Here is a 27,722-nt window from a genome sequence, read left to right on the forward strand (position 1 = left end):
CTACCGTCTACAAGAATTATTTGTTTACACTTTCATACATATTCATCATCAAAATCATATTAAACGAATTTAAGATGCTCGTTTATACCCGATGGGAGAACTTTCTTTGTCTTTCTGCGATGAGCTTTTGTAAATCTAAAATTTTCTGCAGGAATTCCAAAATAAAAAAAATAATCAAGATGATACTATGTTTTTATTACAGCGTTACATGAAGCATGGTAAACAGTTTTCAGTGGTATCTCTAGTTCGAGTTACAACCTATGAAGTCACATTTTTAAAAGAGTTTTGTTAAAAGAAGCAGATTTTAAATATTTATGATATTTTATCATCTCCAATATAATCACTAAGTCCATCCTTTACTGCTGGCCTTCTCCATTACATTAGTAACTACTGAACCCCAGCTTTCACATATGGTCTCAGACAATAGTATACTCAAATAAAATATCATTAGCTTTAGTGCAACAGAGTATTTGTGTCGGAAATATGTTACTGCAACTTTAAAGAGAGTCTTCAATTAAAAAACAAAAAAAAACTTTCCTTCATTTCTTGAGCTAGTTACCAAGTTCTGCATAGATTTAATGAAAAGCTTATATTCAAATAATCATCTATCTTGATCTATATCTCTCAAAAACTGAAATGGAAATATACTCATAAACTCAAAGAAATTTGAAGAAAACAGAAAGTCCTTCTGCTAGCTATTTTTTTTCTCTCGCAATTTTTCTGCAAAGGCGCAGCAAATTTTCTGCGATTACATAGCAGATCGCGGCATGTTCTGCTATGGGGTATTATAATTTCTTTTTTTTAATTACAAACTTGAATGTATTTTTGTACGAAATTAAATTAAGATTCTAATATATATATATATATATATATATATATATATATATATATATATATATATATTAAATTACATACCAGAATAATTATCTTTCATCTCATCCATGATACAATCAACATCTGGAGTTAGAGTTCTGTTAGAGGACTCGTCCTGCGAAAAGACGTCTGTTTCGTTTGTCAATACAGAAGATACTACAGTTGCTTCCTTATCTATGATGACCTTCCTTTGCCATTGTAACATTATTAACAACTCACGGAGAGAATTCTGAGGAGATGATACGTATAATTGGGATCTTAGAACTTAAAAATAACATTTACAAAAACAATAAATATAATTCACATCGATGATTAAACAAAACAGTCAAAGAAATAATATAAGTTAAATCGAGATAAATACAAAATACGACAAGTAGAGAATCTATGATCTAAAACAATATTTACGTATTTCCTAAACATAAGGTAACAATACTAAGTTTTACACTGTTTAAACTATATTTCCTTTTGGTTCTGTCAATTTTACTCTTGAATCACAAATACATGAAAACATATATAAACTCCCAAGTCAAAATAACGAAAGAAAGCTTTATTAATTGTGTATTGCACAACTACCCCACTTACGTCAGCATTAAAAGTAACTTATTTTCTCGATGATCGATAAATTTAAAACTTAGAGGAATCTGCCAACGAACAATTGAAGAAAGACATAAAATCTCCTGCGTAAGTTATTCACAACAAAAAGACTCTCTACAGAAGAGAACACAAGTGCAAAGAATTATTTAATCATATATATTATCAAATGTTTCATTTCATCATTGTTTACCGTGCACACGGAACAGTACAAAATGAAATTTTCAGAAATGACATGAGTTACATGTGAATTACACGGATCTGCTGAGGAAGGTGGCAGAAAAAACTGTTACAGTACAGTTAATAGAACATTAAATATTAGATGTAGTAAGTAATAGAATACGTTTATAAATTATTATAAACATGTATCAGTTCCTTAAATAATTGCTGAAAAGTATTAGTTCATTCGTATGTTTGTTTGTTAGGAGCTTTAACATGATTTTCAGTAATGACAGAGTGTATTAACCTCTTCATATACTTCATATAAGTATTTATAAATATTTTGTGTTATATTTAATTTGTTCTTGTAAAGTAATACATACGTTTTCTACATTACTAGCTGTGAAGGCGTTGAATTTAATCTTATTGGAAAATAATAATTTTGACGCATATTATATTGGGATCAGAATTCAATCATATAGTTGTCGCTGAGTAAATGAAGCAAACTATGATGCCTAATCCTTTCACGCACTCGTCTACAATTTCGTTCTTGTCACAGTGAATCTTATGGAAAAGTTGTTGAACTTCGTACTTTTATATACTTTGGAAAGAGAGAGAGGGAGCGAAGAAGATTACAATTGATGGACGATATCAAAACAGAAAAATCGTACGTGAAGACGAAGAGGTTAGCGGAAGACCGTAGAGCATGGAATATTCTCAGTTGCGGCAAGTGACCAACCAATAATGACAGAATGATGATGATATACTTTGGTCAAAGTGCACACATTTCAAGTTCGAATAATAATAATAATAATAATAATAATAATAATAATAATAATAATAATAATAATAATAATAATAATAATAATAATAATAATAATAATAATAATAATAATTATTATTATTATTATTATTATTATTATTATTATTATTATTATTTATTTATTTATTTATTTTATTTATTTATTTATAATAGATGATAAAGACCACAGGCGAAGCCGAAATGGTCATATATACAATGATATACAATAAAATATTACAAGAAAAATACAAACAAAACAAAAAGAAATTAAAAATACATCAAGTCATCACGACCAAATACAAAAAAAAAGTAAATAAAAATTTTACACAAGTTTGATACAAACTGAATAATAAAATAAAATTACAACATAAACTCGATTCAATAACAATTAAATTAAACTGGATGCATTATTAAGAATTTAAATATATTGAACGTAATAAAAATAAACAAATTAGAAAAAGATTTCTAATAATACACATGGACAAATATAAACAATGTAGGTAAAAGAAAGACAATGAAACTTCAATAGACAATATACCATACCAAGGTTGAATTTTGTATATTTATTAAATAAAACATTTCAAATATTGTTTTTTGAGTATTGTAAAATTCGGATCAAAGAAATCAATTTTAAGAGATTTTTATTTATATTGTCAACACTAGTAAATAGTGGAGAACCAACCAATTGATTATTACATAATATGGAATGGTAAACCCTAGACTTATACAGGAGAACTTTGATATATAAATATTCAATTAAATTGACTCTAGCATGTATTATATCATGAATAAATTTGATTTACCTTAAATTTCGCCGAACTTCAAGAACTAGTAAATCCAGTTTAGCAAGAATCTCCCTATTAGTCATATTGTATAATTTAAATTTATATTTTAACCAAGCCAAGAAAGAAATCTGGACTGACTCCAGAGCTTGAGTGATACTAGTGATGATGATGATAATAATAATAATAATAATAATAATAATAATAATAATAATAATAATAATAATAATAATAATAATAAAGGTGTTTTGTGCAGGATAGAGTTTCAATTGTATCCATATCGGCCAAGTGGGTGAACAACGCACATTCTTCCACTTTACTTTCTTTCTTTCTCAAAATTCCGATATGCCTGAAAGGTTTTAGAATAATTCATAACATACATGCATAACCTTTTACGTTTCGTAGTGAAGTTAGACAACTGTAGTACTTAGATCCTGGCACGTAGTAAAGAGAAGGCAGATTTCAGACTACCGTGTGGAAAACAAGGATCTATAAGAACGTATTATACATTACATATTCTATCTTTTTGTTTTACTCAAAACACATCTCTTGATGCTGAAAGTAAAAATAAAAATTACAGTTTATTATGTGTTGTGTAAGGATCTTCAGAATCGGAGAATTAGAACAATCAGCAAATCATTTTTTCTAATTGTAATCATATTCGTTTTACTTCTTCGTTTATTAAAGTTTAGTATTCCATTTCAGTACCAAGGCTAAGAGACATGACCCTGCAGTTTTAATCTGGGATCCAAATCACCGAAATGCATTCAGTGTCCTCCATGGGGAATCGAACCCGAAACCTTGTAAACCATAGCTACTAAACCAGCAGAGAGGGCTTTTGAACTCATTACCTATATTTAGCATATTTCTCAGATTTGTTGCTTGTTATATATTACGTCTAGTTGTTTACTAAGATACAATGTCCACATTTTCTAGAGCAGTGGATAATAGACATCGCTGTAGCACAAAAGATTTGACCCATGAGGGCGTCGCCACAGCTACACAGGGGATAACTTCCTTCAGAAGTATTTTTCATTGTTTTACTAATTTAAAAGAAGTTAAATAGACAAAATTTATACATAGAGATCCTTCATTCTTTGCACCGTCAAAATATTTAGAATTGAATAATTAGAACTGAATTACTGTGTCATTTGAACGTTCCAAGAAAAGAAGATTCGTTTTGTGGACAGTTTTCTGGACTTGGCAGTAGGTACAAAATATACTTACTTAATAAAGTTCAAACTCTCATAACGTTTAACTGTGACACTGAGCAGCACACATGTACTTTTTGTAGACTTACCTAGCTTTATCGTTAAAAAAAAAAAAAAAAAAAAAAAAAAAAAAAAAAAAAAAAAATCTTGATAATGACTACAACAAGTCACTTCTTCAAGTCAAGTCAAGTTGATATTACTAAATTTTATCCAAAATAGGCTTGTGTCTATGATTAGGGAAAAAGTTCTAGCTGAAAGGATTAAGTTACAACTACATTATGTTTTAATTGTTCAATGATTCTGGTTACATACTCACGTTAAATAGAATTCATGAGACATTACATAAAATCATGTTGTTTCAATAAGTCATTGTATCCTAATTTTTCTTCTAGAACCATCTTCATAATAAACTGTTCTTAAGAAATTATTTTTACGCAAGAAAAAACTAAAGTATACTTACGACATAATATTCATTTGGTTCTTGTACAATAATATCATTTATAATTGGAAAAATGGAATCATACAGATCAGTCACATTTGTCAAATCTTGATTTCCTACTTGCGTAGCAATTTGTTCCAAACTGCAATATTAAAATATATAATTGAATTTATTAATATACTTAAAGATAAACAAAGAAAAGTTTTCGAAAAACATTTGTTCATATGTTAATCAAACGTAGCAACGTCAATGTTTTTGGATAATATACAGGACACCTTATTTTCAATTTAAAAGTATTCACCAACAAAGATTTGGTCTTCTATATAAAAATAAGACTAATTTGTTAAGAGAATCGGAGTATCTGAAAATGTTATATCATGAGAAGAGTACTAGAATAAAAACAAAAAAGAATTTGTTTTGGTTCAGACAGATATTTAAGAAAATACAAAATTTTTAAATTGCTATTGACGAATTTACACATACATACCTGACGCGTAATTATACTTAAATAAGCATTTAAAATTACATATTACGATTATTATTGTTATTAAAAAAGGGGACCGCGGTGGCTCAGTGGTATAGCGCTCAGCTCTAGCGAGTGGGATCCCTGGTTGGATCCTAGCTCCAGCCAAGTGGGCCTAGTGGTGGACAAGCTATGTGAGTTAGTTTTGTCAGAGTTCTCCCGTTTCTCCCACTTTCTCATCAGCACCATCTCCTTCAGCCTTAGTCCACTATCGTGGGAACGTTAAAATAAAAAATGGTAATAAAATAAGGAGTAGTTCACCTAGCATCTATTCTTTTATCTAAGTCTTCTTAGAATGGAATAAAATAGACCAAATTCAAAACAAATGAACAGAGAAAAATAAAACACATCGAAATCTATTTGCATTTTTATTTAATGTCACATATATCACCAAATCAAGATGTTTCTTCTTTCTTGCTAAAGAGCATCAAATGATGAATTTTCTTAAAATTTTTCTCTAGATATATAAAAACAAAATTGATGAAGTATTTATGGTATAGTTCCCGTAGACTACTTAATTTACACTCGAAAGAATGACATTTTTCGAACTTGATTATACTTTACAATGGACAAAATAACAAACACACACACACACACATATATATATATATACTTATTCCCCTCCTCTTTGATCAAATTATAGATTCCATGGTGGCTCAATGCTCAATGGCAGAACATGCACCTCTGATGCGAGAGCTCGGTTCGATCCATGTGAAATTCTTCGTGTCTTCTTGGAGCTTTCCCGTTTTCTCTCCCATTCTCTTCCACCCATTTTTTAAATAATAATTCATTTTTTATTACTTATTTATTTTCTATTGATTATATGACATAAAGATAGACGTTAAACTAAAGATTCCACTAAAGAAAAATTATGTATATATAACAATAAAAATACAAATCGAATAAAAATATTAAGAAAACCTCACCTCAGAATTCTACTCTTTTCCATAAAGGAATCTACATTAACTGTACCAGTTATATAACAAACTACTGCATTCGTAACAACATACAGACAATGAAATGTATCTTCAGACAACAACAACAACAACAAAAAGCTTATTTTCTGGTGAACAAACATTATTATTAGACTATCTTGAAGAAATTTAACTTTATGAATTCAGAAATGATAATTAATAATATATTAAAATTTATATTAAATGGGTAGGATTAGCTAAGTATTGCACTGAAGCTTTTGTTTTAAATAGTATCGCTATTTATACTTGTAAATAAATACTGCATTAAAATATATATACTTGCATCAATTCTATATTGTACTTCTCCATACATTTCTAAGTAGATTGTTATTAGCAATATTATACTTCGTTTTTCTCATTCTGTTGATTATTTGCATCTTAACAACTGTTCAAAACTCCCTCGTAGCTATTTGATTAGCGTACGTGCATTATGTGGGGAAGACTCGGGTTCAATTCCCGGTGAGGGCTCATGAGGTTTGGATTTCATATTATGCTGTAGGTTCACGTCTCATATAACCTTGGTACTGAATGGGACGCTAATCTCCAAATCAATCAATCAATAATTGTACACTTATGAAAGGTCTTACCTCACTATGTAAATTTAACAACCGCAATATGTAAAATACAAATATTATAGATAGAACAATAAAATCGAAGAGTAACAACTTACCAACTCCATGCTTCTGTTTGTTGCAAGTATTCCAGATTAATTATGAAAAGAAAAGAAAATGTAATTAGTTACTGATTAAATTCGTTAAATAAGATAATATTTTCATGATAACACAAATACAATTAAAAATAATGTTAGGATTTCTTAATTTTCGTTTGCTTAGCTATTAAAAGTAACAAGAAAGAGTTGTTAAGTATATAGTTTATTAAAAGAAAGATAACCGAGAATTTTACTGCTTGAAAAGAAGTAATCTACTTGTTTCATATTTTGTGGTCGTTTGTATCTAAAATAGTTAGCTGAAACTTGATGGGAGATTTTTTTTTCTAAAATTCTCTTTTATTCTACTTGACGACATTCTTCTTCTTCTTCTTCTTCTTCTTCTTCTTATTATTATTATTATTATTATTATTATTATTATTATTATTATTATTATTATTATTATTATTATTATTATTAATATACTATACGAAATGCTACATTCATTACCTATGTCTTCGTCTGCTTGAAATAATGTATCAAAATTTGTGATAAAATTGTAGTTACTTTAGAAAAATGCGCCAATCCCCCCATGGTCGAAGACGAGTTTCCTCTGAATTCCTTGTAACTGAAAAACCAACACCATTTTTAATTTAGTCAAATAATACCCCCTTCCCATGCTGCAAACATGATTGGCTTGTCTAAATTATATCTATTTTATAGAAATTTGAGATTGCTAACTTCGTTAAAATTTCAACTATTTTTTTCTTGACTGTTCTCTTAAATATTCAGTGAGGCTCTTTTGTCAAATGGTTCTAAGTATATTTGCTTCGAATAAGGGATTCCCGAACTGACAATTTCGAAAACTTATATTCGCAAATATTGCATTTATTACCAACAAGTATAGAACAATGATGGAGTAACCAGAAAGATCCTGAACTGACTTGAACTGGATACTCTTGCTACTAATTGACCAGCAGCGACATTAACAATATTCTGAGTTTACAATAATGACATATTGACAATAAATGAATTGCTGATTTGAGAAACGACATAAGTTAATAATGTCAATAATGCCGTAATCAATCATTTGGTAACGTTTCTCAACTTAGAGACACTTGCTGTAGCTTGATATTGCACGAACTATTAGCATGAGTTACATGCTATTAACATATTACAACCCAACGGCGTAGCTACCCTTCAAGAATCAAAGCGGCGTGTAAATCCATTTTCGGCATATGGTTGACTAATGACGTTTCTCAAATCAGCGATTCATGTACTATAGAGGTTGGCCCAAAAGTAGGTATACATCCCTGCATTGATGAAGAATAACATTCTAGTTTATGGGTTTATTTGCTTCGGCTGTTCCAAGCTTAAGATATAAGAAAAAGACATTAAGAACAACTAATAAAGAAACTAAGTTTACCTGATGGGTAACAATAAAAAATTATTTAAAACGCAATGAGCTGATGTGTATATATATATATATATAGGTAGGCAGGTAGGTAGGTAGGTAGATAGATAGATAGATAGATAGATAGATAGATAGATAGATAGATAGATAGATAGATAGATAGATAGATAGGATATAATTTATCTTTATTGGTACGAATATCCCAATGTTTAGTTTAACTACTAGAAGGAGAATTTAATTGTCATCTGTATACTCACCACGGTAGAGTGATAAATTATTATCATCGGCCAATTGTAACTGATTAGAGCATACAGCCTCAACTTTTAAACTAGTCGAAGGCTCTTCCATCATTCGAAGAAAAAATAATGATTTTTAGGAAATCTGTTTACATAAACATATCTGAAAACATATCTGAAATAAAATATATATATTGTTTCAGTTCTACAAAAATCGGTCCAATACAAATATTATCTATTGATAATACAATAAAATATCACACAGTGAAGGGTCTACGTATTAAGAGGCCACATTAAATGAAAATATTATTATTATTATTATTATTATTATTATTATTATTATTATTATTATTATTATTATTATTATTATTATTATTATTATTATTATTATTATTATTATTATTATAGTTTAACGTCTTAAGTTATGCCCTTTAGGATAAAGCAAGCTCCATTAGCAGATTTTGTAGCCGACCCAACTTTAACTACATTATAGGAAAATGCTATAGTGTAAATAAAGTCGTATAAACAATAATCATCCACATACTCCAACATTTCTATATATACACTATAGGTTGCACTAATAGAATTGCTGGGTTGGAGATTGGTTTTGTGATGTCATATGTTTGTCTATCAAAGAGCCTCCAAACAAATTCTTAATGAGAAACTCAATATTCTAACATCTACGCATAGCAACATATATATCACCCAACCACAATCAACAAACATCACTCAACACCAAAGAAGAAGGAAAGAAAAAACTAACAGAACATAGCACCTTTAAGAAAAAAAAAAGCACTAGCAACTCAATAGAACCACACACTAACAGTTTTTGAATCGAATACTGGAGTTTCCTGCTTTGCAGTTATTCATGGAAGGCACACGCTACTTAACAAGAACGAAGAGTCCCCGGAAGAAGTAGAAACACTAGCAGAACACACAACTTAAAGAATCCCACAACCACTGTTCCGGAGACTTCCTGGAAAATAATTGTGTTGTAACATCAAAAAGAGAAGAAGAACTACTAATATATTTTAAAGAACACATTGGATAAAGTAACCTGATGGTTAGATGCCCCTTCCTCCTTCGAGGGGAAAATTGACATTGTCTTGCCTGCCTTGCCAATCAAAGAAAGTAAAAAAGCTTCTACAATTCGACAAGAAACGCTTTTATGCCTATTCAGTGATTTCGTAAAAGCTTGCTTTCACTGAGTCCTCCCAATCAGGCTTATTACTTGGGGTTGAAATCGGTAGCGGCCAAAAGGATAAATGCAACGAAGACTGAACTTAAGGATAACGGTAGTATCTGCTAAGGAAACTATTCCCGCCAAGAAACTTTACACATTTCAATTAGATAATCGTGAAACAAGAAGACTTCTCGGAAATATATATCCTTCTCCTCCATTTATGTGGTTTAAATTCTCTCTGAAGTCAATATCAATTACATGTTCATAATGTGACAGAAAATGACTTATATTATATATATTTTTTTCTTAAAAGATTTAACTGATTTCGGTTAAAGATAGCAAATGATTATTCCGAGGTTTACCAATCATATTTTTTTTTTATTTCGCTGAAACTCGTGAAGGATAACAGGATAGTAAGAAATTTTTATTGACTGAACATTTATTATTTTGAAATCATTTAATACTTGTGACGTTAGATATTGAGCTAGCAATTTATAAATTAAAAAAATATCTTACAGGAAATTAGATTAGGTTAGTATATAGAAGTTATAAACTATCAAGAATATGGTATGCAATAGTTTTATCAAAAATAGATTGAATATTTAACGCATCTGCTAACTGTAGCTGGCTCATTGTTAGTGTGCTTCAGGAAGGGAAAGAAAGCACGAAATGCAAGGTATCTCTCCAATGGTCGAGTTGCACGCCTGACATTGATTGTTAGAAATTATTATTATTATTTGATACTTTTTTTTTTTTTTTTTTTTTTAAACCGCAGTATATCATAATGCAAGTCTATATATTTCGGGCAATATTCTATATTCATCTTCAGGACAAGATGAAAAAGGATGATCTACACATTACAAGTATTTGTAGGGACACAAAACAAGGAATAAATGTAACCACAAACTAATGTGAGTTGTCTAACATGAATGAGGTACATCTCTAAATAAATCACGGCAATTATTCTCTGTTTCTTCTTCTAAGTAAAGGTTAATTTAACTAAATCGAATCTACATACTTCTTGAATTAGCTAACCATCATTACCTTTTCTCTTATTTCGAATATAAGAATAACGTATTAACCGAAATGTATGGACTGGTGTTGATATACACTATTGTCGGAAAGTAACTGAAGTAAGAATTGATTTAGTAATTTGATCGCTGTTTTCCTGCGATTTTCTTTTCCATATATTATAAAATATTATTATTTTACAAGCTCACAGTTATGTTTGTTTGGTTTTTCTACCGTACATCACACAATTAATAGATAAAAATTATAATAAAAAGAATGAAATGTACGGAAAGGTTATACATTACACCAAGCTGATCATGATTGCTATAAAATCGTTTAAATAATCCTTTTGGTCTATTTCCAACTTTCCAGACATAAAAAAGGGATTTCTACTCATCGCACATTATTATATGATATGCCCGCCTACATAGTAGTCCATATCTTACATTATAACAAAAAATTCAAAACTACAATAAACACCTATAAAGGCAGTCTGGATAGAGATTGAGACGGCATCATCACTAATTACACCAATAGAAACAAAAAATAAACACTAGCTTAAAAGAAGCTTTATTACATACATTTTTGATAGGCGTAATTCATTTCTATTACATTAACTTAAAAATTTGTGACATAGATACATATGGAAAAATAGGATAATAATGTGACTTGGCTACATTGAGCACACAATGATGCAAATAGGTCTCTTAGAGAGTGATTAAGACTAGAATCCGAAGATAGAAGAATTCATTTACTAATAAATCTGATATATAAACATGTAAAAAGGGTTTTAACAGATTGATTAGTGCACTAATCTTTATATATATATATGCTAGATGTAATCACTCTTCAGAAGACAGCCACAAAGAGGACATCGTCAACCATTGCCAACGATCGGCAAGTGACGAAGATTCAAGCAGTCGGCAACATTTCTGGATAAAATGAGCCGAAACATCGCAGAAGGCATCAATTTCCACCGACTGATAATCCACCACTCTCTAAGACGCTTGGTAATTGAGAGTTCCTTAACACTCTCTCTAAAATGCATGATCATTGAGAGGCATCTAACCATCAACTCTAAGACACGCGGTCATTGAGAATCTCTTATTCTCCTCTCTAAGACGCATGGTCACTGAAAGACGTTCATTCAACAAGCCCTAAGACGCATGGTCAACGGGTTCCTATAATTTCATCAACAAACTCCAAATAATTAAAGGAACGTTTACTTATTTGTAATATTTATTGTATATAAGAGAAAGGTTTATAATAAAAAGGTGATGGGAAAGTCCAAACTCCCTTCTACCGTCTTTTGGCTCTATCCTAAAGGACAAAAATCTTCACAATATTCAAAAATTGATGTATATAGTAAGATAATAGGAGTAGCCAACAGTTTATCGGGAATGGTAAGTGATCATCAGTACTGACAAAATTTACGAAATTGTTTTAAATTTTCACTGTTGAAACATAAAAATGTGAATACACACAGTTATACGTTATAATAACACATAGTTCTACTATATAAAGTGTAAACACTTATGTACCTCAACATGCAATTGCTGTGACTTAATAACAATGGACATTCGGGTACTGTGACTGTCTTTGTGTTGGATGGTAGTAATGCGACACGAGGAGAGAGTATGGATCCGTGTCTACCATAGGCCAGACGTTGGTAGTGCAAAATGTGTGATCTCTCCGATTTTCAAAGACAAATAGACTGTAAGTGCGAGATTAATTGGAGCAAGTATGTTAGCTGTATTGAGATTACAGCAATGACGACATACAGAACTCATGACTAGACATCAGAGAAGAGGAATACGGACGAAAACCACGCCTAAAGGAGAAAATTGACAGAAAAATCAAGAGGATAGTCAGAAATAACTGTGCAGCCAATGCAGTACAACTGACTTTAAAATTCAATCAGCATCTACAACGACATGTCTCTAGAATCATACTACGATGAGAGCTGCTTAACTGCAACATTCGCGGTCGGATTATACTTCAAAATCTCTTATCACAATTGCCAACGCGGCAGATACAACTCTTCTTGTATTATTTCAACAAGACGAGACGACAAAAGTATTTTTTATTACTATACTAGACCAACAATCTGCTGTCAATCTATTGTTAGTACAAACTAGATAATATTCTCAAGTGCTACAGTGGGTAATGTTTTTCGCCCCCTTCAAACCTCCCCCCTTTTCGGCAAGAAAGAAGAGAAATGAACTTTTGTGGCTCAATAGCGAATCTAGAAAGGGTCGCGTGAACCTTCATTTGAAAATATAACTCTGTTTGTGTTATTTCAACGAGAGCGAATGACTATAAGTATATTTGCATTAATATACTAGACTAACTGTCTGCTCTGAATCTATTGTTAGTAAAAACTAGCTAATATCCCCAAATGTTACAGCAGGTAATATTTTGCATTGCTCGCAACCTTCCATCCTTTTGCGCAAGAATGAAAAGATTTTCTGTGGTCCAGTGGTAGATCCAGAAAGGGAGACGCGCTAACTAAAGGGAAAATACAATTCACTTTGTGTTTTTTTTTCTTAACGCGACAACAATAGTATTTTTTCTGTCAATATATTAGACCAATTTACTCTCAGTCTATTTCTACTTCAAACTAGCTAACATCCTCATGTTGTTTCCAGTTACCTCCTCTCAAAATTTCTAGTAGTGCTCCTGTTTTAAACAACATTCCTAGCTTGTAACTGAACAAGCATTCTTCCAGAAAAAAATGGTGGAGGGAAGAGGACCAAATCGAAGTGTGAGGGGACTATACTGATGCACTATTTGCTAAAGGACGTTCCCTACACAAGAGTTACATGTAATCGTAGTTTTATTTTCCTTAGGTGGTTAGGGTGTGAGAGTAAGTTGGTCAACCTCGGGGGAATCCAGGATGTATACCTGGAAGAAACACTACAGCTGAACAGTGTGACGCTTATCCCGTTCTAGTTTCACTTATAAAGAAGTTATGAGGGAACAAGAAACAAGATCCATGTGAAATGCGAAACTTTCTTTTATCCTTGAAATCGCACAAAAATACAACTTATTTCCACTGCATTTCTTAACTTTAATTTTGTAAATTTGAAAAGCTACAATTCATTCAAAATATATTTTATTTCAGAGTATAACCTAGTTATTGAAATGAAATATAATCTTTCAATTTTGTGTCCCATTGTTATGCCGCACAGGCTAAAGGAGACGGCGATGAGAATGAATTAAAATGATTAAATCTAGAAAGTGAGAGTAAACGGGAGAACCTAAGGAAAACCCACGCACAAGGATTTTGTCCATTACAAAGCTCACTTGGTTAGAGCTGGAATCGAATAAAGGATCTCACGCATCAGAGGTGAACGCTCTACTACTGAACCACCGCAGTCCTATAATACCGAACTAGGTGTGAGTGTTAAAAGATAAATTAAAAAAGGACCAAACAAATGGAATTATTATGTATTATGTAGACATTAGTTTATGTAGAAATATCAAATGTAAATGTAGACATATCAAACGGGAATACCGGAACTTGAAAGTTTATATCCCAAGCTGAACTTAGTAGTACATTCTCATATATATACGTATATTTACAAATCTGCGTCTACCGCTCAAGAAATTTCTGGATCCGCCCCAGGTCTGAACTCGAGATCTTGTAAAAATATTCGTGTCTTAAAGGATATTTTAAGGAAACATCTCCATCCCTTTTTCTTCCATTCTAGATCAAGCGTCTAAAAACGCTGAGATATATGTTTATCGTTCTTCATTTGATTATTCCCTGAAAAAATCAAGAACACTATATATTACACAACTTATCCGATCGGGATCAAAGTTCATGTGGCAATAGAACTTGACATGTTACATAAGTATGTGAAACATTATGTTGTACAGTATTTGGGTTGTCGAGTTATGGAAGGTCGAACTTTTTCCATACTCAAAAGCGAAAATCCATACACCGAACTCACCGGATTAGAATCAAACTTGGCATGATGATAGAATCTCATCTGTTATAAAAGCGTGTAAAATATTATATTGTTCAGGCTTAGCGTTACCGAGTTATAGACCGTAGAATTTCGCGTAATACATATATAAGATGACCAGCAGTATAAGCGTATGAATTAATTATTATCTATGTTGTGGAGGCTGACTGTTCCCTAGTTATGGGCAGTCGAATTTTGCATCTCATTTTCGAAAATGAATACACCAAACTCATCAGATCGGAATCAAACTTGGCATTATAGTAGAAATTCACATATTATAAGAGCGTATGAAAAATTGTTGTGCGTACCCCTAGGAAATCGAGGCTTACCGTTCCCGAATTATAGGCAGTTCAATTTTGCGTCATGATTTGGAAAACAAAATCCCATATATATATATATATATATATATATATATATATATATATATATATATATGTAAATCTCCTGATAGGGGTCAAATTTGGCATGGTTGGAGACCTTTACTTTCCACATGAACGTGCAGGCTTATGGTTCGCGAGTTGTGGACAGTCTAACTTTGTGTACATTTCCAAAAGGAAACCTTTCAGTTTAATGTCCCACGATTATGCCCATTAGGGTAAGGGAGACGAATGATGGCAAATGAATGATGATGATGAAAGAAAAGGTGGAATACGGATGGGGAGGAAAAAGGGGCACCCTGATAAAACCCATGGACACGATGTTATCCACCACAAATTTACTTGATCAGGGATCGAATCAGGAACCCCACGCACTAGAGATAGCGCTCTAGCACTGAGCTACCGTGCCTTAGGGTTATATTTTCGTCAACTTATTTATACTAACAAATAAAACATAGTTCTAACAAGAGCAGAAAGAAATATATTAAAAACTATACTTACAATGTGTTACAATTTCAAGGACCTAACGCCCTCTTCATCAGACACAAACACTGAGAAAAGACAGGTGACAGCATATAAGATCTGCTGTCACCTGTCTTTTCTCAGTGTTTGTGTCTGATGAAGAGGACGTTAGGTCCTTGAAACTGTAACACATTGTAAGTATAGTTTTTAATATATTTCATTCTGTTCTGGTCAGAACTGTGTTTTATTTGTTACTCTACTTATCCAGAGCCATGGAGTTTGTTCATTATTTATACTCATACTTATTAAACTTAAACGTAAACTTACTTAATTAAATCATCCGATCGAGATTAAATTTGGCATAATAATAGACTCTGACCTGCAGTATAAAGATCGAAATATTATGTTATGCAGGCTTACGATTCCCGAATTATGGGTGGTTAAATTTTGCATCATAATTTCGAAAATTAAAACTCATATACCAAGGGTGTTTCAAAACAACACCGACGTTTGGGAGGTGATTCCTGACACCAAGATAAGACAAAAAATATAGACCAACCTGGGTTCGCAAATGCTTCCTTTCGGAGTTATAAGCTGCCGAAAACATGAAAAAAAAAAAAAAAAAAAACTTTGAAGGTCCATAGCTCCAAAACTACGGGATCTACCGTAGTCGGGTGAAGACTTCACTAAGGAACTAATATGTGCCCTATTCAAAATCCATGTTTCAGAATCCTGAGGTACTTCTACAATTTTTATAGAAGGAGTTCCGCTACGGGAATATAATTTGAAGTACTCTTAACTACCTTTATAAAAATTGTTGCGGAAGTACCGCAGGATTGTGAAATATTGATATTTGGATAGGGCACATACTAGTTCCTAAGTGAGGTCTTGACACGACTGCGGTAGGCCATATAGTTTTGGAGCTATGGACCTTTAAAATTCATATTTTCATGTTTTCGGCAGCTTATAAGTCCGAAAGGAAGCATTTGTGCACCCAGGTTGGTCTATACTTTTTGTCTTATCTTGGTGTTAGAAATAACTCACAAACGTTGTCGGTGTTGTTTTGAAACACCCTGTATATAGATCTAAATCTTCCGATTGGGGTCAAACTTAACAGGTCGTAAACCTTGACCTGCTTATAAGCGTGTAAAATATTATGCTGTGCAGACTTTTCGGTGACGTACATCCCAGAACAAAAACCCATAAATCGAACTTATGCGATCAGAATCAAACTTGGCACGGTTGCAGACCTTTATCTGTTTATTACAGCGTGTGGAAAATTACGTTGTACAGGCTTTGGGTTCCTGAGTTTTGCACAATCGAATTCCTAAACCATTGGGCATAACAAAAACATAATAAATAATATTTAAATAGCAATTAATGCTCAGTCTTGGAAAATAAATAAATAAATACAATAAAAATGTATTAAAGAACTTTTTTTTTTTTTTTTACGGCTATGCGTATTGTACTTGCTAATTATTTTAGACTAAAAGTCCGAAATACTTCCGGGGATCAAACCAGGAACCTCACGCACCAGAGGTAAGCGCTCTACCACTAAGCCAGCGTACTTCGAAACACAAGGCACAGTGGTCTCCCCGGTTGCGATATACATACATACATACATATATATATATATATATATATATATATATATATATATATATATATATATATATAGTAAATGATAACCCCCCATCCCTTTTCTTCTCTTCTAGGACAAATATAAAAAATAATAACACTTATTTAATTATTTTAAATGAAAGGTCCAGAAAACAAATTTCGTGTCTCTATTCTTAAGATATTCAGAGATAAGACATCTTATTATAATTGTAATCCTTTCCCCCCTCCTTCCAACCAAATATTCTTCTTTCTAGGCCAATGTTTTAAAAAAAGAAAAAACTCGTTTTTGTCTTATTATTTTAAATGAGAAGTCCATACCAAATTCCATGTCTCTAATCTTAAGGAATTTGGAGATATGGATGTTTTAACATAATAATTGCCACACCTAATTCCCTCTTCCTCGTCGAATTTCCAAAAAGTGAAGGCTCCAAGTGAATTTCCGAAAGTCCTTTCTTAATAGTACTTTACGCCACGAATCCTATGCCCTGTCCGACTTTCAAGTTTCTTTCTTAAGTGGTTTGGACTGGACGTAGATTAGTCAGTCAGTCAGTCAGGATTTTTAAATTTTATTTGTAGACATACATTCAAAAATCAGGCTAGTCCTGAAAGGTATGATAGTTTCTTTTTACCTTTTTTTATGTTGGCAGCTTGCAGGGGCGGATCCAGGGGGGGCGATCGCCCCCCTAGAAGAGGAAACTCTTATTTTATAAATAAAATCCATCCCAGAGTTTGGAGTCCTTAAAAGTAGTATTATGACAATCCACCGCTCCCCCCCCAGAAGTCGGTCCTGGATCTGCCCCTGGCAGCTTGTTTAAAATAGGGGGCACGGTGGGTCAGTAGTAGAATGTTCACTCTAGTGGGAAGAGTTCCTAGTTCCATCCTAAGACACGCACGTTTGTAGGGTGGACTACATCGGGTCTTTCGATTTTCTCGAGTTTCTTCTGTTTGTTCAAATAGTCTTATTCCACCAATTTTTTCATCTGATATATATGTACAGGGTGTCTCAAAACTTTCCTGACATAGTCTTTTACGCTAACACGTCGATAGCCAGGCCTCATTTCAAACAGTAACTTCATTGACTTATGTTAAGAGTCCAGGTAAATGGCAACGTTGCATCTTCATTTAATATTGGGCGCATAAAGAGTGTACAACCAAATGGCTCCAGATTTAAAAAAAAAAAAAAAAAAACCCTTCACTTTAGATTGAAAACATCACATTTGGAGATTTTTTTCCTTTTACATTTTGTTGTAACTCTGATAATAACAGTTACCCTATGTCAGGGGACTTTTGAGTCACCCTAATATATATATATATATATATATATATATATATATATATATATATATATATATATATATATATATATATTGGTTTAACATTCCATGGTTACATCCTTTAGGCTATGGTAGACGGATGATTAATACTGAATGATAGTGAAATTAAAACTTTGTGCTCTCCCACCGGGAGTCAAACCTGGGACCAAAAGTACGAAGGGCGCATGTGATAGCACTAGACCAGCGGGGAGAGCTACCGATTTTCTCATAACCATTCATTTTTATTGATTATCCATCCCTTTTAATCCGAAGCATAATTATAGGAAGTAAAATTATAAGTTTTAATTCGTTTCAATTTGATTAAAATGGTTTAATATGAAGACAATCGATTAATATCTCAAACTAACAATTTCAGATTACGAGAATATCCAACAACAATTTCTCATATGTGCCCAAGTTTTCTGCCGTTTCTCGGGCGCAAATGGACTATCCTAACAGTGATTATCTTCTTTCCAGTAAAATAATTAATAGTGAATCTCTGCGACACATCACTTGCGTAGAACCGGAAACAACCTGAGATAAAAGCCTGTAGCTAGAGAGTGGTAAGGGAGCTCACTCCCCTGTGACTACATTCAAACCCCCTGAAACTGGGCTCTTCGTTGGTATGCAGGACTTTCTAACGCATGGGACCGATGGGTAGCTACTTACCTGAGGACCCCACGAGCATCGATCATTACATTTTTTTGCTGCGAGTGGCTATCGTAGGGGCCCTAGCACACTGGTTTGCCCAAGGTTCAATAATAGTGTTAAGGCGGCTCTGTTGCTATGTATATATAAATGAAATGCATTCACCCCCCGCATGATCACGCCCCAACTCCTTTTCTTAATATCCTGGCTACGGACCTGCCAAGACATACAAGAGAAAGTTCAGTAGTAAGTGGTAACTCAGTGCTATTGTGTCTGAGTGGTTGAACAATACCGCGTCGTTCAATCAAACAGTAATTCCAGCTGATTTCTATCTTTGATCTCGGAAGAAGTGTGATATATCGCGACAATGGATTGTTCTTCCACGATAGACTCTATTGGTGTTGGACAGAATGAAGTCACTGTGACAGGAACGCCGACTCGAGGTACTCGGCAAACACACAAAAATAGGAGAAAATAAAAATAATGAACACAAAGAAAAGAAAGTGAAAAAGTAGAGAAGATTCTATTTCACCGAATTTCTTAAATGATAGTAGGGTATATTTCCACAGAGTGGAAAAAAGAGGATCGTTGAGTAATTTTTTTAAAGTGACAAACAACGAGCGTTTCTCCTTGCTATTTTCAGTTCAAGTGTTTACACTTCTTGTATCACAAATGTTCAGTGTTCAGAATGGTGTAACGAGAACTTAGATCGGGGGGTTAGAATCTGCTGTTATTCCACCATACTCAGTGGCGGATCTAGAAGGTAAAAATTGGGGGGAGGCAGCCAGAAACCAGATTATGATAGGTAGGCCTATATTATGAGTTTACAATTTTCATGGGTCCTGTAAAAGTTTCCAACTTAACTCACTCCTAATGGATATTATAGCTAAATTGGACGTTGACATTGTGACGTCAAGTATTGTTTTACATCTAGCATAACAGAAAAATTGTAACTGAAACTATATCTAATGTTTAAAAAATCTTCCAATAAAGAATAAAAGGCAACGTTTGCTATATAAATAAATAATAGCTTCAATTATTTTTATCATACAAAAAAATGGGAGGGCGTAGACCCCGGCCTAGTTTCAAAACTGGACATTCATTCAACAATACATATTTTCTATCGTGAAAAAAGGAAAAGAAACTAAAATACTAAATTTTTATTAAAGAATACTTAAATCTTTATTTTCAACATGGCTAATTTTCAAAATTTCTCGATAAAATATTCTTGTTAAGTTGAATTCCATACCACGACATTAACTGTCGTGAACTGTGAGAACACCTCCACTGATTTTGAAAACTCAGTGTTCTTGCACAGTGATATGTATATCGAATCGATGGCTCCAACGGCATAACGATGTACAGGATCCTAAGGCTGTATTATACCACGGACCGCTCACATCATCTACTGTATGCGCAAAGAAAGGTGGCGTTGACAGTTGGGTAGAGCACGTGGAGTATTGTAGGCACGGGGGTGCTGTTGCCAGAGGCTCCGCAACAGAGACAGCAGCTCTGGCGACAAACTCAAGACGTTTAACACGTCATCTCAACTACCGGCAACAGCGCAGTCAATGACCTTCGTTGCCTAGCAACAGCATGAAAGAATAGTACTGTGATTGGCGAAGAATCCTCCCTTTCGTTTTGTTTACAACTTGTGCACAATCTGTCAGAGGCCACCTTTCAGTAACTCGATAATAGTAAGACGAGGCTATTTTCACGGTGCTATTTTTTTTTTTAGCTCCCTTTCACTATAGCAGTAGTATGTGTGTCTCTTATGATAGTTGTATCCTTATCTTGTGGTAGGCCCTGCTGGACGAAGCCATCTGCATTCTGGATTATCACATCGTTCCGGCACTAGACGTTATGGTATGGTATGGTATGGTGTCGTATGGAATGGAATGCTATCGAATTCTGTATTCGGCTTGTGTATAGCCCGCTCCCCCCAGTTCTTTGTCACCGGAACTGAAAGTCACTACTACTACTACTATTACTACTACTACTACTACTACTACTACTACTGCTTCTGCTACTGCTGCTACTACTACTACTGCTGCTGCTGCTACTGCTACTGCTACTACTACTACTACTACTACTACTACTACTACTACTACTACTACTACTACATATATCGAGAACAGAACCCAACTAACCCCTGCGGGGCTTCTAACCCGTTCCTACTACTACTATTACTAGTACAGCTACTAAACTACCACTACTACTACTACTACTACTGCTGCTACTACTACTACTACTACTACTACTACTACTTATACTAAAACCTTCTTACCACAAGATTTACATCTTAAATCTTTATAACATGCGATTCCGATTCATTATGAACTAATATGAATCGTTAGAATCACTATGATTCGTTAAAAATCACTGGGGGAGCGGGCTATACTCAATCCCTGTATTCACTCGGGCGGATCTAATACGCAATAACATGCCTTTGAAGAGTCAAAGATGCATGCGCTAGCCATTAGACCAGCGTACGTGTCTATGTTGATTGCATTTTACTATTTCCATATATATTTAGTTTGACAAACAATTCTGTTACGGCTTCGTTTTCTTTTAGACCTATAGTTGCTAAACAATTCTATTACGGCTTCCTTTTCTTTTATAGAGACAAAATTTATATATCATTCGAACCAAAGATTCTCCCCAGGAATCCAATTCTGTTGCAAGGTCTCCCACAGAAAAAAAAGAGGACTACAGAAAAGGTAATATTAAAATTTACGATTATATACAATTATGCTGTTACACTTTAAAAATGCAAATGTTTTGAGTGATTGTGATTAATGTAATATGATTTTCATGCTAATCAGTATATATAAAAAAGATGTAATTACGACTGATTTTTTGCTGAATATTTATAATATACAAATTACAGTTAGTTCATATTTAAGATATGTACACTTCTTACTTCATACATAACAAGCAATATATTAAAATGTGCCCATATTCCTCGCAAATAGATTATTTGAATTGAAATCAACCACTCAAGAACTATGCAACATATTTCTAAAAACATTTCTACTTATCAATGTTGCAAAGTACAAAATAAAAATTAAACATAGCGAGGCAAGAAAACAGTTATCCAACTTTCATTTTAAATGCCACTTTCAACATACTGTAGATAAGACCTAATTCCTAAATGAGGAGTCGTTCTTTTAAAAATTTCACAGTGCAAATATGACATTTTCTATAATCATTTTATAGCTATGTTCTGTAATAAAATCTTAAATCCAAGCCTTTTAAGGGTAATAGTATACATGAGAACGCCGTGATCTGTGTTTCTTCTGTGTTCTATTACCACTTCTACATGAAATACCATAAATTTTCTATGTAGTGCAATAGTAAGAAGTATCCATGTGCACAAGACATGCGATATGCGTTAAATATCCCCCCCCCCACACACATAGTCATAGATAAAGTACAAGGGCACTACACATACAGATATAAAGTACAGGTACGTTATTTTTTTATTTTCGTATCAGTCGATAAGTAAATCAAAGTCGCTTTGTTACCCCCTTGGTAAGTTCGTAGATACTCAATAATCCCTAAAAGTATGAGCGTCCAACTCCTTCGGGAACTGACGCGGCTTTACGTATACTATATCCCTTTTAAGTTTCATAACAGCTGTAGTAAGGTCGTAAGGTAACTAAGTTTCCCTTAAAAGCCCTGGCAGGGTGCTATCCAAGCTTATATAACCATACATGTATTTATGATTTATGTAGCTTTTCCACCAGGAAATGGACTAATATGGCCTTATGCAGAATCGTTGTGACTCGTGATTAGTGTCACACTAAAGAGTTCGAATAACATGTTTCCTGCAGTAGCCATGCCTTTAGTATGACGCTAATCATACGTCAAAACGACTCTGCATAAGGCGGCTAGTGTCTTATAAGTTGTTTCTAATGGGGAATTGTATTTGTGTGTGCAGATTCACTTTAGGAAAACACCAGTGGGAAAAGAACAACGAATCAAACCTACGCTAGGTAGCAACTAAAACGCACGAATTTCATAAAATGAGAGTAAGAGCAGGGCGATCCTGATGGACCTGTACAGTAAGAAAGAGGAGGATCAGTAACGAATTGTATGTGCTTTAGCGAAGATAGTGCAAGCACAATCCTTTCCTCGTGTCACTAGATGCCTTACGTGTTAGAGAGCATTATCGGTGCTGATAATGACTTTACATACTGGATTGACATAGGAATAGTTCATAATTACTTTCTTATGGGCTATTACATGTTAAAAGCATACAGTTTAGATTACGTTTTTCAACATTATTAGAGATGACGGAGGTAAAATTCATATATATTTTGATTACTTAATATTAGATATTTCTTCCGCAAACTTTACAAATTCATGGTTACCTGAACGAATGGCACTCCTGACAGTTTACAGTGGAAAAAGAACAACGAATCAAACCTACGCTAGGTAGCAACTAAAACGCACGAATTTCATAAAATGAGAGTAAGAGCAGGGCGATCCTGATGGACCTGTACTGTAGGAAAGAGGAGAATCAGTAACGAATTGTATGTGCTTTAGCGAAGATAGTGCAAGCACAATCCTTTCCTCGTGTCACTAGATGCCTTACGTGTTAGAGAGCATTATCGGTGCTGATAATGACTTTACATACTGGATTGACATAGGAATAGTTCATAATTACTTTCTTATGGGCTATTACATGTTAAAAGCATACAGTTTAGATTACGTTTTTCAACATTATTAGAGATGACGGAGGTAAAATTCATATATATTTTGATTACTTAATATTAGATATTTCTTCCGCAAACTTTACAAATTCATGGTTACCTGAACGAATGGCACTCCTGACAGTTTATTTTTTTTTGAAAGTTGGTAACTATGCATTCTTACTGAGATTTTGTATAGAATGTAAGCCGACTATAAACTATACCAGTAAAATACTAAGAACATATCTTTATCCCATATGCATAGACATTCTCTCAGCATTCGCGGACAGAGGGTGACTTGCCAAGTCACTTACTACTATCGTCAACAAATTAATGTGAAAACGATTGTGCTGGAAACTAGTGGAATCTCCAGAATTATATAAAAGGGAAGTCACATTGAGAATGGGGACATGATAATACTTTCATGATGCATTGAAATTCAAGTATGTATTCGATTTCTAAGGTTTCTGAAACGACTAATTTATTCAACCATTAATTTTTAGCACCACGACGCAGACATAGGCCCCTACTATTAACATAGAATCTGAATCGCACTTAAGAATTATTCCTACCGCTCAGGGGCGGTTCCAGGACGGACTTCTGGGGGGACGGTGGGTTGTAATATTGCTATTTGGACTTGGAGCTACTTTTAAGAACTATAAACTCTGGGATGGGTTTTATTTATATATAGGCCTATTCCTCTTCTGGGGGTGGCGATGGCCCCGATCAGCCCCCTGGATCCGCTCCGGCCATGGGAATGGAACCCCGGGATTCCATGCCGAAAACGCGTTTGCTAACCGTATGTATCTACGAGGAACACCAAAATGTACATGAAGTTTCGCAAGCCTACCAGAAATCGAATATATTGAACCACCTTGAGGGTTCCCCAGTTAACCCACCTTACATGAGAAATGATCCAAATCCAAATAATTCTCACCTTCAGACTAACTAAACAATAGAATTTGATGTTATGTAGCCTATTTCTTTGCTAAATTTGACACTATTTTTCGCCAGTTTGCTATTCTCTATTTAATAGTATTTTATAATTATTTATTTGAATTAACAAATGGAAGACATACTTGCCTACGGCTTTGCATACATGCTATTACAACAATATTTTAGACTAAATCAGTTTAAAATTTACTTCAAGAAAATTCGTTCGTTTCTTAAGTGCCCGCTATAAAAAGTTACGCACGCATACATCAGGTGTTATTAAATCCTGAAATCCTAAAAACTGCCACTAAGAAAGTATTTTATGTTATTTTCCTTCATAATAATTTACATATGAGTTGAAAAGCAAGCACAATCCTTTATCTAAACTTACTGTAGAACTCTTCTGCCCTTGAAACAATATGAGTCATTCTTTCTCTCGCGATAGAAGCAGAACGAACTCCTTCCTCGAGTCCCTCCCCTCTTTCCATTCAGCTAGTGACATGGTAGTAATAAGACAAGGTAAGTCCATCAGCGGACGCGTTTTCGTCCTACTCACGCATTGACGTAATCTTCGATACACATTCGGTTCAGGAGTCACGCTGTCATCTGCTTGCTGTAGTATATTCTCTTTGGAATCTGATGTCAAATTATAGTTTTCTCATCACTTTCAGATGTCTATTTGCTATTTCTAATTTAGCTGTCTACAGCGACGCAACTAAGCTAGTTGTCGCCCGGGGCAATAACTCGCCTTAGCTTCCCCTTCCCTCTTGACAGCCAAACGAAAACGTTCTGAGAGTATATCTGATATTAGCATCACACAGTAATTCTCCTATCTCATTTTTCTTCAAGTGGTAAAGCTCGATTTCAAAATTGCAGTACATAATTTAATTGTTAGTACAATAAACACACCAAACTAATTAGTATTTGATTGCCAAATAATCTGTGAGTAGAATGCTTGACATGTTCTTATAATCTTATCATAACTGCAAATCACAATGTTTTTGGAATTATTTCGGGATGTTCATATGTGCAGAATGAATCAACAGTCTATTGCTTTAGAATAGAATATTTAACTATAACAAGCACTCAAGCTGTTGTCTCAAGTATTATACTAGGACATTTTACAAATCTCTTAAATCGATGTACGTTAAATGAAAACACAAAAAGCTGGAACTAAAGTTTGACTTTGCGAGCTCTTTTGGCTGAAAAGGTTTTTACAATGTCCTCAATAGATAACTTTGAAGCTAACTTATGCTCTATGGATATGATCCTAAGGTTGGTGAGTGGTTTCTAGTCCTGGAGACCGCGGTGGCTCAGTGGTAGAACGTTCGCCTCTGGTGCTTGGGGTCCCGGGTTCGATCCCAGCCCCCGCCAAGTGAACTTTGTGATGGACAAACACCGTGTGCGTGGGTTTCCTCTGGGTTCTCCCGTTTCCTCCCACTTTCTTAATTCCACCATTTCATTCATTACTCATCATCATCGAGACTAATCATTAGCCTAACCGGCATAAACGTGGGACGTAAAACTCAAAGATTTCATTTCGGTTTTAGTCCTGTCCTGTTCCTGTTTCTGAGATAATTTTTTTATGATTTTTAGTTTGCTGAAACTTCTGCCTTATAGTAAAAATAAATATTTGCCTAGTTTTGCGCTATGCCAATCCGGCGTCCGGGACACAAGCCCCGTTTGCCTCCCCCCTTAGTTACGTCGCTGCATGTCTATTATATTATTGGAATTTTATTCCGGTATGGGAATATATATATTTTTAAATGCAAATAGAAGAAACTCTATTTAGGCAAGTTTCCTCACCAGCCTAGAGGCATTGTCCGTAGTGCGTTTCTGTCTGTCTGTCTTTCTTTCTTTCTTTTTTTTAAGTTGTATCCCCAGTAGGCGTAGTTTCTGTAAATCCTCCTGCTGTGGTAATTAATAGAATTTGACATTCTGTCCACCAACATTCTATTTCGTGTGTTTGTTGTTCTACACAGCGCATGTGGGCATTGTTAAAAGTTTCCAAAGTCAATGTAAGAAGTACAGATGAGTTCTATTTACACAAGATGCACAGTACGAGATATACAACAATATTTACACGCAGAAAATGTCATACACAACAGTGTATAACTAACTAACCAAATCTTACAAAAAAAAAAAAAAAAAAAAAAAAAAAAAAAAAAACGTAGAAAATCTTGCAAAACACAAATGCAACTATAAAATAACAACCTGCCAACTGAGAGGGTAAGGGTGAGAGATTTCTTATACGGAGGGACAGTGATTTGGTGTTGAAGGTGACGTCACGCAAAGGGAGAGGATGCGCGGGGGTTTATCTCAAGGATCTTCTCTTATTTCTACCATGAGCTAGTGACACAGCCCATTCTTTATTTCTTTTTCTTTCTTTCCTTTCTTTTTCTTTCTTTCTTTTCTTTTCTTTTCTTTCTTTTTTTTTTGCAGCTGCACATTTCAACTATGCGGGATACATAACATGGTATATTGTTGAGATGGGAAATGAGATTAAAGGCATTCCCGGATACCCGGAAATTTCCGGGTGGACCCTGCCCTCTGCAAAATCACTTCGGATATTGCTCGATTACTTATAACCAGGGTGGATTGATTTAAATCAGTTTGATTTAAATCACGATTTTAATCAAGATTTAAATCACTTGATTTTTTAAATAAAAATCGTTGATTTAAATCAAATTCCGAAATGAATTAATTAAAAGTGAAAGTAAGTAAAATCCCGTTTATCTTCTGTTATTTCAATTATGGAAGATAATAATCATAATACAATGAGACTCAAATGTATGTAAACACAGTATGAAAACGAGTATCATGTAGAGAACGATCAGGGAAAATCCCATTTGAACGG

The 27,722-nt window shown here is 33.8% G+C and overlaps 1 protein-coding gene across 5 annotated transcripts in view; it reads right to left on the reverse strand.

Annotated features, from left to right (window-relative positions):
- The window catches only part of LOC145668173 (vacuolar protein sorting-associated protein 4B-like), an 82,955-nt gene extending 57,597 nt beyond the window's left edge, over positions 1–25,358 (reverse strand). For 4 of the 5 annotated variants that reach the window (XM_081735799.1, XM_081735801.1, XM_081735796.1 and 1 more), the window contains exons 1-5: positions 22,159–22,279; positions 8,672–8,825; positions 7,025–7,037; positions 4,879–4,999; positions 916–1,102 (exon numbers count right to left, since the gene is read on the reverse strand). In XM_081735799.1, the coding sequence (XP_081591925.1) occupies positions 916–1,102; positions 4,879–4,999; positions 7,025–7,037; positions 8,672–8,765 (415 nt within the window). In that variant the 5' untranslated portion in view covers positions 8,766–8,825; positions 22,159–22,279. Of the gene's footprint in view, positions 1–915; positions 1,103–4,878; positions 5,000–7,024; positions 7,038–8,671; positions 8,826–22,158; positions 22,280–25,256 lie in introns of those variants that run through there. The other variant, XM_081735797.1, reaches the window with a different exon arrangement.
- Between the last annotated feature and the right edge of the window lie 2,364 nt (positions 25,359–27,722).

The sequence above is a fragment of the Thermobia domestica genome, chromosome 13 (assembly GCF_964235325.1).
Source record: "Thermobia domestica chromosome 13, izTheDome1.hap1.1, whole genome shotgun sequence".
Taxonomy (NCBI): Eukaryota; Metazoa; Arthropoda; class Insecta; order Zygentoma; family Lepismatidae; genus Thermobia; species Thermobia domestica.